This window comes from Emys orbicularis, chromosome 15 (assembly GCF_028017835.1).
Source record: "Emys orbicularis isolate rEmyOrb1 chromosome 15, rEmyOrb1.hap1, whole genome shotgun sequence".
NCBI classification, from domain to species: Eukaryota; Metazoa; Chordata; order Testudines; family Emydidae; genus Emys; species Emys orbicularis.
In genome coordinates, this window is record NC_088697.1 from 26,879,055 (window position 1) to 26,891,684 (window position 12,630).

At 49.8% G+C, this 12,630-nt stretch overlaps 1 protein-coding gene across 1 annotated transcript in view; it reads right to left on the reverse strand.

The window, feature by feature from the left end:
• Positions 1-12,630, reverse strand: part of TECTA (tectorin alpha) — a 57,310-nt gene that overhangs the window by 11,179 nt on the left and 33,501 nt on the right. The window contains 4 exon segments of the mRNA XM_065417114.1: positions 1,278-1,591; positions 3,396-3,682; positions 4,656-5,039; positions 11,473-11,672. Of these exon segments, the coding sequence (XP_065273186.1) occupies positions 1,278-1,591; positions 3,396-3,682; positions 4,656-5,039; positions 11,473-11,672 (1,185 nt within the window).

Consider the following 12,630-nt stretch of genomic DNA (forward strand, 5'->3'; position numbering starts at 1 on the left):
TAAAGGCTCAGGAACGAGAAGGCTAAGGTACTCCCGTATTATTTTTAAATGAATGAATATATTTTTTAAAAATCTCATGATTATTAAGCCAATCTCATGGTTTCTTGGGGCTGGAATTGTGATTTTATGAGTACTTGAGGTTAACAATACTGTCCTCAAAGTCCTTACTCAGGCGAGGACTGGACTGGCATCAGACTCCCACTGAGAAAGTTCCCACAGCATGGACCAATATTAATAAACAATTTATTCAGCCTGCGTTTCTGGGTACTTTACAAACAAAGCATCAGCCCGGACTGTTTGGATCATTCACCACCTACCCATAAAACACCAGCGGGAGAACATCTCCAATGTCCTTAGCCCTAGGTTAGGCAAATGCTTGCCACAGCCAGTATGCTTTGGAGGTGAGCATGATCCAGTCGGGGTGGACTACTAGGGGGAGCATGTTGCTTAATTGAGGAGCCTCCAGAGACAGTGTCTTGTCTTTAGAGCTGGTTAGAGAATGAAATTCCCCCACCCCCGAAAATTTCCACTTTTCAGCAAAAACTTGAAAACCAAAATATTTGTATTCCAAAATGTTACCTATGTGCCTCATGGAAGTTGTAGTTCAGGTACCTCATGCTCCCTTTCTCCTTTATAGGCCAGGTTCCCTGGTCAGACTACATCTCCCATGATGCACCATGGTCTCCCCCTCATGTTGGTGAAAGGTTGCATCACAGGAGTCCTGGTCATGGTGCATCATGGGAGATGTAGTCTAGCTGGGGAGCCCAGCCCACAGAGGAGAAAGGGGACATGAAGAAACCAAGCTACTGCTCCCATGAGGCCACCGCAGCAGGATATCTGAATAAAAAGATTTTGGTTTTCAGGTGTTCGGTTTTTCAATAAAACATCAAAATTCTCCACAGAAAGCCTGCACGCTTTGTGAAAAATATCAAGTTTGTCCAAAACTCAGTTTTCTGTGAAAAAAAACAAAAAACAGTTTAGATGAAATTTTTTTGACCAACAATACTTGTCTCCACACCTCAGTCGAGGGCGAGCTACCACAGAAGTGCCTCCGCTGACTCAGCAGCCACGATAGCACATAGGGATGGAGGTCGCCTCTAAGGTAGCCGAGTTCCAAACGATCTAGGGGACCTATCGCTAATTGCTCTGGCTCCCATCTCTCTGCATTAGTCTCGCGCTGACTGAGCCTGCAGTCCGGGCGGATACAGAGGATGGTGCTCCTAAGCGATAGGCGGTACAGGCCAGGGAACAGAACGGGGTTAGAATAGCTCTCTTACAGCAATTTTCCTTCTCTATCCACTCGGTGCTGAGGATCCCGAAGGAGCGGCAGGCCTCCCCGTAGGCGGCGAGAGAGCCGCAGAGCTGGAACTTCTTGTGGTTGTAGCAGCCGTCGAGGAAGCATGACTCGTAGAAGGGCAGTGGATCCAGCAGCCCATAGCAGGGCTGGAAGAAGCCTTTCATGTCCGTCAGCTTGAGGCAATAGCCGTCACTTTGCAGCTTCTGGATTTGCACGTTGTCGCAGGCGGCGGCGTACTGGGAGTACTGGAGCTCGTTACAGCTGGGAGCGAGGGATTAAATGAAAGACATCAGCCTGGAATCGTGTGAAACAACCAGTCCCTAAATCCTCTCCTGAGGTGAAGCGACAGACAAATAGACCGCTCAGGTCACCTTGTTCTTTCCTCATTATTACCCCACTGTCCCCTCCCATGTATTTCCTAGTTCTTTTCCCCTCTCATTACGAGACGCTCATGAATTCAGGGTGAAATTCACCCCTGTGCAGAAGGCCAGTACAAGGGCTATGAGCCACTTAAATCCCATGTCCGCCAGAGATCCAAGTGGGCCATAGTTCTTGGGCTGGCCCTTTTGAAGATTAGATTCCTCCCTAATTTTTGGTAAGCATCTCTTCACATCTGAGGCCAGGTTTTTAAAGGGCCAGCCTCTCTTTCCGTGTGCACGATTTGCACCTTCAGTGCTTGCATCCATAATTCCTGGTGGGTGGGATTTGCAAATGTGCTTAAGCGATCTAGGAACCCAAGCACCATTGACTGACTTAGGTATTTTTCCCATCTTGCCCTCTTCGGCTAGGAGTTTCAAAGGAATCTAAGGGTACCCAAATCCTATTGAAGTTTAGCAGCATTGGAGTGCCTAACTCCCTTAGGCTATTTAGAAAATCCCAGGCTTAATTCCTCCTGCTTCCACAGCTAACTCTCTGACTTGCACCTACAATCAGGTACGTAGCTATCACCATCTAAATGGTAGACTCTATGCCTGCCATGAACCATATGTGCAAGTACCACAGGCAGAACTTTGGCAGGTGCAGATTAGTTGGGCAGAGGGAACCTTTGAAAATCTGGCCTGCTCCTGGCACACCTAAAACTCCCGCTAACTTCTGTAGAAGTTTTGCGTGTGTAACCCATGCCCTCTGTCCCCCTCTAACATTATCAGGGAGACCGAGAGGTCGATGAGCCTGTTCAGCCATGGCTAACAGAGCAGCGTCTTTTAGCTCAAGTAGTTGCGGCACATGCTCTGAGAAGTAGAGATCTCAGGTTCAATCCCCACCACTAATGACCCACTCCAGAGGGGCAGCAAAGTAAGTGGCGGCCCGCACAGGGATTTGAGCTAGGGAGATCTCTGCAGCTTAGGGCAAGCTTCCCCAGCCAGGGGGAGTGTATAACCCACACCTACTCAGTGTAGTGTTCTGGGCCATGTATAGAAGTTGACGTGCCGACTAGAGTGCACCACTAGGAGTGCAGGATAGGGCCCAGGACATATGTTCAAAGCTGTCGTCCAAGTAGGTAAGGGCCAATAAGCCTTATCTCTATTTACACCAAGGCTCCTTTACCCCATTTTGGCAGTGTAACGGAGACCTAAAGTGGGCGTATATGTAATTTACCCCCACGTTAAGGCCCCTTTGCACAACCAGAGTGGTGTGATATGGCCTTAGTGTAAATGATCCTATAGGGTTTAGGAATTGTCTTTTTGTCATATATTTGTACAGCACCTCGCACAATGGGGTCTGGCTCTCAGGTGCTATGGCAAGGCAAATGAACACCACTAATGAGGGTGAAACCAGCAGGGTTCTCTAGAAATTACTCTACAAACCAAGAGAAATGAAGAGCAAATGATCTCATTTCTGTAGGTGATTTGAGCCCTCCTATAGGATTCTATAGGGAGATAGAGTTCGCTATTAAATTCCACGGCAGAGTTCACACCACTCCAGATTATTGTTCCCTATTAAATACTACAGCGCTTTTCCTCCTGGGCTTGTTCCCCTGCAGCAAGCTGTGGATGGGTTCCCGATACACAACATGGGCGCCCACTGATGTCAAGGGCCGAACACTCACTGACTTCAAGAGGAACCTCGGGCGCGGCTACACACGAGGCCCCAGGCTCACCTCTTCTGCATGCCATTGGTTTTCCAGCTCTGGGCCAGCACCACGCTGCTGACGACCGGCTTCCCCCTCAGGGTGACGTAATCGTCGGTCCGGTCCCCGTTGAAGTTGCCGCACAGGCCACACACTTTGTTCTGCAGCCGCTCGCTGATGCTGATTTTGATGATGTTGAAGCCGTTGTAGAGGATCTGGATATCCGGGCTGGTGTCGATCACCAGGAAGCCCTCCATGCTGTAGATTTTGGTCGCCAGCCCGGTGACGAAGGGGATGGTCACCTGGGTGCCGTTCACCTACTCAAGGGGAGGAGATAATGCTGAAGCCACTCACCTCTCAACACTCCGCGCCAAGGGACAGACTGAACCTGATAGACACAGGTCCCCGCAGTGGGCAGCATGGGGAACATCCCTTCATGCTGCCCCTCTCCCTCCCTGCCAGCAGCCAGCTCCGTAATGGAGGCGGGGCAAGGCCAGGATTCTGCCTACTCCCGTCCCTTTTGGAGTCTTCTAGCATTCTAGGAGGGAGAAGTGCCTGGGATTTGCATTAGATTGTGCCAGCCCGTCACACGGGGAATCATAGAATATTAGGGTTGGAAGGGACCTCAGGAGGTCATCTAGTCCAAGCCCCTGCTCAAAGCAGGACCAACACCCACTCAGCTCAGCTCGACAGAGATCGTCAGCTTTTTGAGACAGAGACCATCTGTCTGTTCGGCACCTAGCCCACAGTGGGATCCTGGGCCCGCGGGGCTCCCACAGTTCAAATAATCAGTAACCATAGCCAAACTCCGTGTTCAAACCCATCACTCATGACAGCTTCACAGGCGGCAGATCCAGCGAGGAAGCGCTGCAAAAACCTTCCCCTTTGATTTACCTCCCTTCTGCCCTAAGGAGAACAACATTCCCAGCCACCGCCTTCTCCTCCCCCAAGCAGAGCTTCCTAGAACCTAAAAAGGGAGATGAGCCAGAGGCGCCATGAACTTCCCTAGAGCCTTTGCTGTTGCCAGCTGGTTACCCGGTGCTCAGATACTACGGTGATGGGCTGAGTACAACACCCTAACAGAGACAGTGTAGCCAGGGGGTGACGGGGATGTTCCTAATGCGGGGAGGGGGTGGCAATTGGCTTTTCCACTTTGGAGAATCCCAACCCAGCCCTGCCAGATACTTTCCCTCCTCCCTGTGCCAGTGAGCTGTAGCCCAGCCCTGGGGAGTGGCTAGGCCCCTAAGAGTTTCAGGGCAGAGCAGAGGAAACCCACGACCGGCGCTTTACCTTGATGGTGTTCCGGTCGCTGATGAGAATCTGCTCCTCGTTGATGTAGAAATACACCGGGGAGATGACGGTGAGGTTGGGCGACGACCACTTGTCGAAGTTGATGATCAGCTGGAAGGAGAAGTCGGGGAGCTTCTGGCAGATGGTGGAGAGGACGAAGGCGCAGTTGGCCGGGAAGTGGAGGAAGGCACCGTCGAAGGTGCGGAAGACCCCGCCGCCCGCCGCCAGGCAGTAGGAGCTCTTGGTGCTGAAGCAGCCGCGGACGCCGTTGCGGAGGGCGCACTCCTCGTCTGACTTGCACTGCCGCGGGTCGCACTGGATCAGGTTGCGGCGGAAGCAACGGCAGCGCCGGGTGCAGTCGCTGTTCCAGAACAGCTGCTTGGGCTGAAGAATGAAGCGAAGGGAAAAGCCATTTTACTGGGGAGGTGGTGGGGGGTGGATAAATCTACTGTGCTCAACCGTAAGGCTCAGCTCGGGAGCCCATCACCAGAGCCTCTGGGCTCATGTAAAATTGTAGACTCTCTCAGCACAGTTGCCCACCCACTGTCCTGACCAAACTTTGTGGAAGGAGATAGGCCTGATTAGCAGTAGTATATGGTAATGCCCAGAGGGTCCAGCTGCGATCAGGGCCCCGTTATAGAATCATAGACCCATAGGGTTAGAAGGGACCGCCAGGGTCATCTAGTCTAACCCCCTGCCAAGATGCAGGATTGTGCTAGGTGCTGTACATACACACAGTAAGGGACAACGCCCCGAAGAGCTGACAGTCTAAACAGGTAGGACTGACAAAGGGTGGGAGGAAGAAAGGATTATTATCCCCACTTTGCACCCGGGTAGCTGAGGCCCGGAGAGATAAATGACTTGCCCATGATCACCCGGGGAGTCTGTAGCAGAGCTGAGATGTGGCCACAGATTGCACTGTAGGTCAACAATGCAACTGTCAGACCCAGAGCGGTTGAATTCTGGTTGGAGGAGCTCTCTGCTGCCATCTCCTCTGGAGGTTTAAGTGGCAGCATGTCAATTTGGACAGCTCAGGCTCAGCTAATCTGAACTGTGGGATAGAACTGGCAACACTTCAACCAGTAGAGGGCAGTGGTAGCACGTACATGCTAGCAGTAATGTGGTAATCTCAGATCAGATCATTGATCTATCCAGTCCAATATCCCACCTCGAGAAGTGGCCAATACCTGATCCTTCAGAGCAAGGTGAAAAAACAACAACCCTATAATGCCAATAGCACAGTATTGTACACAGGGCCAAGAGTCTTTGCAGAGCCCTAGGAGGTTCAGTTTATGCCCTAAAGCCTGAAATTTAATTAGCCTTTTGCAGAAGCACAAAACAGTGATTAATCATCATAAAATCAGCCAGCCCTTTGAAAAATCCCAGCTGCAGAATTGGACGCTATGCAGCAACATTCAATAGACAAAAGGGTGACCAACAGATAAAAAGAATCCAACTGCACTGAAACCTTTGGAAGCTGCAAAAGTGAGGAAATTTGAAGTTGCCGTTTCCACAGCAACCTTCCCCTCTTTCACTCAAGCTCGCAGGGCTATAAATATCCTGTTGACCAACTTTTCGTACTGTTCCAGCAGAACACAAATTGACTTCAGCCCCTGTATCAGATTCATAGAACAATTGGACGTACGGGCTTGCTTTGCTTCTGATATGAATGTAGGCACCGCAGTTTTCGAAGGAGAAAAACAGCCCCCCCATGGGAGTACGGATGAAGACAACTAGTAAACAAGCCAGCCTTTTCGAGAAGCATCCTGCATTGGGATGATGTGAGCACAACAGACGTGCCGTGTTTTTTGCTTTAACGAGAGACGCGTTAAATCTACTCTAGAGACAGATTTTCAAAGGGTGGATTCCTCCCAGGAGCCCACAACTTTCACCCACACGCACGTACTTTTGGGCATGATCATCTGTAGATGTGGACTATTGCCTTGGGCTAAATTCCATCACCCATGCATGCAGAGGATGGAATCTATTGCAGATAAGCTTGCAAAAAGTGCATGCAAAATTGGCTGATAGTAAGCATTGTCACAGACCCAGACCAGTGGGGTACAGGAGTCTGGTAGAGGGCAAATATACTGGTCACTGGATGAGTAGTTTTCTGTTCCCTGAGTGACCAGAGCAGGGGCTGCACTAGAGTAATCAGGAACCTGCTAGAACCAGTTAAGGCAGGCGGGCTAATTAGGACACCTGGGTTTTAAAAGGAGCTCACTTCAGTTTGTGGTGAGAGTGTGAGGAGCTGGGAGTAAGAGGCACAAGGAGCTGAGAGGGAGAGGGAGAGGGTGTGCTGCTGGAGGACTGAGGAGCACAAGCGTTATCAGACACCAGGAGGAAGGTGTTTGGAGGAGGCCATGGGGAAGTAGCCCAGGGAGTTGTAGCTGTCATGCAGCTGTTACAGGAGGCACTATAGACAGCTGCAGTCCACAGGGCCCTGGGCTGGAACCCGGAGTAGAGGGCGGGCCCGGGTTCCCCCCAAACCTCCCAATTGACCTGGACTGTGGGTTCTCCCAGAGGAGAAGGTCTCTGGGCTGTTCCCCAACCCACATGGTGAATCTCTGAGGCAAGAAAATCCGCCAATAAGCGCAGGACCCACCAACATAGAGGAGGAACTTTGTCACAGCATTTAGAAAGGTAAGAATTGAGACTGAATTGTGACACTTTTGAAAAGCCAGGACTGAAGAATCCCGTTTTCAAACATGGGCTCTGTAACTACACTCTAGTCTACAGCAGATAATGTCGACTGGTACAGTTATAGTGTGAATCCCCCTCGTGGAGGTAGTGGAGTTTCTGCAGGCACCAACGTGCTTTACCAGTTTAGCTGTGTCTACACTAGGGTTTTTGCTGGTATAAAAATTTCAGGGGGCAGGGGGAATCATGCCCCTAACCAACAGTACTATGCTGTTAGAAGTTTCTAGACCTGGCCTTGAACAGTTGAGTCCGCTCCAGCTCTAGACACGCAGATCAGCATATACACGCTCATCTGACACCCCTGAGCCAGTCGATCCCTGATCATCAAACTCAGTAAGTTAGGGGCAGTGAGGAATAGAACTCAGGAGTCCTGACTCCTGGTTCCCCCTTCCCTCAGCTCATTGAACATTTCTTCTCTATACTACTAAATAAGTCCCTAACTAGGTGGGTGAGGTAATATCTTTTATTGGACCATCTTCTCTTGGTGAGAGAGAGAGAAGCTTTCAAGCTTACACAGAGCTCGGTGTTAGCTTGAAAGCTTCTCTATCTCATCAACAGAAGGTGGTCCAATAAAAGATATTAACTCAGCCACCTTGTCTCTCTCATATCCTGGGACTGACACGGCTACAACAACACTGCATACAGATAACAACATACACATATAGCTTCACTGATCTGACATTTTCAATGGGGAAAAAAAATTACTCTGGGGCTAATGTCCACCCATCTCAAATGTCCCTCATTTTAGTCCCCAAGTTATGCATGTTCCATGTAAATGGGGGGCTCTCAAACTCTTACTGTTGAAAATTATTTCCAGCAGAAATGCCGAATCGTGGAAATGAGGTGATAGACAAAGTTATTGACATTAATGGAAGGAATCCCACAACATTTGAGCTCTCCTCCGAGTACTGTGTATCCCTCATCTGAGGGCTTTCCGTGCCCAGTATTTGGGTCCGAGCATTTTGAGAGATGCTAACCAACTTCTGTGCCCAATTTAAGCCTAAAATAACAACAACAACAACAACGACTTATAAGCTACTGAAAAGCAGTGTGGATTAGTAGCAGGACAGCAGCTGAACCCTGCCTATGCCACAAAGGTTCTGCTAGGCATGGCAGCATTAATTTTCAAGAGCACTAATACCACCACTTTATTATTGTTATTTGTATTACTGTAGTGTCTAGAAGGCCCAGTCAAGAATCACGACTCCTTTGTGCTAGGCGCTGCACAAACACAGAACAAAAAAGTTTTTTTTTGCATCTACAATGAGAACACCAAAGGTTTTCGGTCAATGAACTGTTTCATCCTGCTATCGAACGACAGTAAACCCTCGACTATTGGCACGAGAGCCTTCTCTGCAGTTCCAGCAATCTAGAACAGCCTTCTCCGATCTCTCCACTTCATCTTTTGCATTCCACATCTCTCGCCTCCCTCTTGATTCTTCTCTTTCCTTTGCTCTTTATGGTTTTAACCCTGTAAAATCCATTATGAGATTTGGGGAGCCTGATTCCCTCCTCTCACTTACACCCGGTAGAATTAGGAGTAAATCCACTGAAGCCAGTGGCGTTGTATGGGTGTACAGAAGGGAGAAGTCAGCCCCACTGATTCATGCAAATGCTGCTAGGCGAATTAAAGTTTCATTGTGTTGTATTTTTACTGCAAGCTAGACTAAGTTTCAGTCTCATTATTAAGAATTTGTCGTTCCATTACAAGGATTAAGCTGATGAATATTACATAACCTGACGAACTATATGGCTAAATACATTAAGGTTATTAATTATGCTGGTATCGGTTTCCAGATAACGGCAGGGAAACATACTCTGCATTCCTGCTTCACAGCGGTGCAGCTAACAGAGGAGAGAAACTCTGTTAAATGGACCCACAAATTATCCTCCAGGAAGATTTCACTGTCCCACAGAGCCAGTAGCAGAGAGCAGAATAGAATTCCCATCTTTACATCCAAAGTTTATTGGAGGCCTATCCAATTAGAAGGCAACAAGGGGCAGAAGAAACCATAGCAAATGGAGAGTGTTTCCATTCTCCATCTCTGTTTTGTTCTTATTTAGGGACCATTTAGTATCCAATTGGCAGCTCAGGGAAGAAAAACTGCATAATCTGCACTGTGCGCACCTCAAAGTTTACAATTTTTGTTGTTGTTGGGTTTTTTTGCTGCTTGGCGGAATATAGATGAGGAGAGCTCCTTGAAGACACCCTCATTTAGATGCAATACAGCCATCTTCCCAGAAGCTGTTAGCTAAGAGCAGCGGACGCATAGGAAAAACACAAGGCGCCTATCCAGAAACAAAGGAGGGGAAAGCAGGACTTATAGGCACAGTGGGACTGATTCTCATTCGCATTGTGGCCCCTTTACACCACGATAGCAGCAATAAAGGGGTCTTGAAGTGAGTGGAAATTACACTGACTTCCCTTAACTTCTGCAGCATGGCGTGAAGTGGCATCAGACCCAACGGTCCCTTTAAGCTGCGCGCCGGTGCAGCCGCACAGCAATCTGGTAGCTACCGCACCTCTCGTGTGGCCGGGCGCTCAGGCAGCACCCAGGCCTTCAACCTGCCATAACCCGCAGCTGCTCTGCTTGGCACCGGAGACCAGCAGGGCGGAGAGGTAAGGAGAAGAGTGAAAGAGGCAGGGGCTTTGGAGACCCCAGCAGAGGTCCTGCTCAGTCTGCCAGGCCTTCCTGCGGGAATCCAGGGCAGCAACTCTAGGTGCCATAGGAAGCCTTGAGCCATCAGGGAAGAGTAAGGAGCGTGGACTGGGGAGGGGCAGAGGCACCATTTAGGTGGGTGGGGGGAGAGGCTCTTCACAGTCCCATTCCAGGGTTCACGGAGCCAGCTGTGGAGATGCCGATCCCTGCCGCTCGCAGGCTGCCAGGGCTGAAACGAGCCCCTGGCAGCCCTGTCCAGTGGGAGGAACGGGGGGAGGGAGAACCTGTGCCACCATCTCAGTTCATGCACTCCTGCCTGCTCTGGGCTGCAACAGCAACTCCTTCCTGGAGACCCCGGAGTCAGAGGTGAGAGCAGGGCTGGCTGAGGGACAGAGAGGGAAAGACCCTAAAATCCCTTCTCCCAAAGAAGCCTCGAGCCAGCGGGGGTATAAGGAGCAGGGTGGGAGGAGCTCCTGGGAGGGGCTGGTGGGGGCTCCCCCTCAAGGGCTGAGGTTCCTGGGAGGGTGTGTGTAGGTCTCATGGGGGAAAAAGGCATGGCTCTTGCTTTCCTGGTTTTCTAACTTTGTTTTCCAAAACTCTGGAGAGTTGGTAGGTTCTCAACCCACTGCTACGCGTGCGTGTGTGACTGTGTGTATATCCATTACTGACACATCACTTTACAAACACCTGACACTTTTGAATGCCATATAGTGTGAGACCCAAAAAAAAAAAAAAAAGTGTGAGCTTGCCCAAGGACAAAAATGGAGTGCTTAGTGGAGTCTGCAGCCCACACAGAACAGAAAATTTAGAGGGAACATTGGTCTGGCCGAGGGTAATGTTTTCAGAAGAGAACCCAGACATCTGGTCATTTAAGATCTTGGTACTTTTTAGAACTACAGGGTCTGGTAGCCTCAGTGCCTTAGGCCGCTTTCAGAAGAGATTTGGGGCATACCTACACTACAAGTGAAGATGTGACTGCATCCACACTGTGGCTTTAACCTAGCTAGCATTGGTATCAATAATAGTGGAAACAAGGTAGCACAGGCTTTAACACAGGCTAGCAAGCAACGTCCATACCCAGGCTCTCTGGCTGGCGTACGCTACGGTTGCTAGCCCATCCTGAAGCCTGCACCGGCATGTTCACACGTCTATTGTTACGAGGCAAGGTGTAGGGTAAATGGAAAGCTGGCTGTGGGTTGTTTCTGCACGGGCACAGAGTAGCTGCGTGGGTATGAACCCCCAGTGTGGATGCACGGCACTAGTGTAAAAAGTGATTTGCACAGGGGTACGCCCCACGGATACAATTCACTTTTTTTACACCAGTGCAGCACATCTAACCTTATGTAGCTACATCAGTGGGGGGGGAAAAAACAACTCAGCACACACCCGGACGGACAGAAAAAGGAGGAAAGAAAAGAGGGAAGGTGGAAGACGAGGGAAGAAGGGGACGATCCTACCTCATAATATTTGCCATCTAAGTAGCAGCCGCAGTTGTGGGGAAGGATGCAGCTCTTGCCGTTCAGGACGTAACCAGGGTCACACTGGCACCCTTCCACGCAGTAATGGTTACAGTCGCTTTTCAGCCGGATGGCAGCACAGCGGGGCTGGCACACAGTCACACAGCTCTCGTAGTGACTGTTGGGGGGACAGCTGACAGCTGGAATGCAAGGGACAGGGCTTAGCGGGCAGGAGAAAACGGGTAGTCAACCCGTGAATTAACAGCCCCCCCACCCCTACCCCACAATGGCACAGTCCAGTAAGCTTAACTCTAGTAGTGTTAATACTAAGCTATACGGTGAAATGGCAGGTATTCGCATGCCCCTTGATGGGGAGGAAAAGCTACAGTCCAGGTTTGCAGAGGTGAAAGGCTGATACACAGATTCCCTCAGCTATCCAGCCCCCCCAACTCCAAGTGCTAAAGAGGAGCAAGCCTCAGAGGTCGGCCAATGGGCACATCCAAAGATCGCAAAGCACCTTGCAGGCAGTGATTACGGTTCATCCCACCAGGTAAGGCACATTTATCCCAAAGTTACTGCTGGGTAAATTGAGGCACAGAGGAGGAAGTTGATCTAGGCAAGGAAGAGTACCCAGACAGCTAGTCATTTAAGATCTTGGTATTTTTTAGAATATCAGTGACTGGTACCCCAGTGCCCTGAGCCAATTTTGTCTAAATTCCTCAGGCATTGAGTTTGGATACAGTGGTTCATCCTCACTTGCTAAAACCAAGGGATTGTGCTGCTCTGCTCTGTTAAGCTGCAATTTATATTCCACCCCAGAAAAGGCTGCATTTTACTGCTGGGCGAAATCATCCCGATATTAGATTAGCTAGTTCATTTGGGATGGAAGCTGTTGCATTAATGTAAGATGATCGGCATGGTCCTGGGTTATTGTGAGCCACACTTAAAACATTTCCATTTTAACACGAAATCCCCTAAGGCTTCACTGCTGGGTTTGGGGTTGGGGAGGTGTGGTCGGCCTGTGCCTTAGTCTTTCACCTCTAGAGGGCCAAGTTCAAATCTCAGAATGGGTATGGTTGGCCTCCCATCCTTAGCCCCCATCTGTGCACAGCACAGAATCCATCTTGAATGGCCAGTGGTCTTTGCCCAAGAAAGATG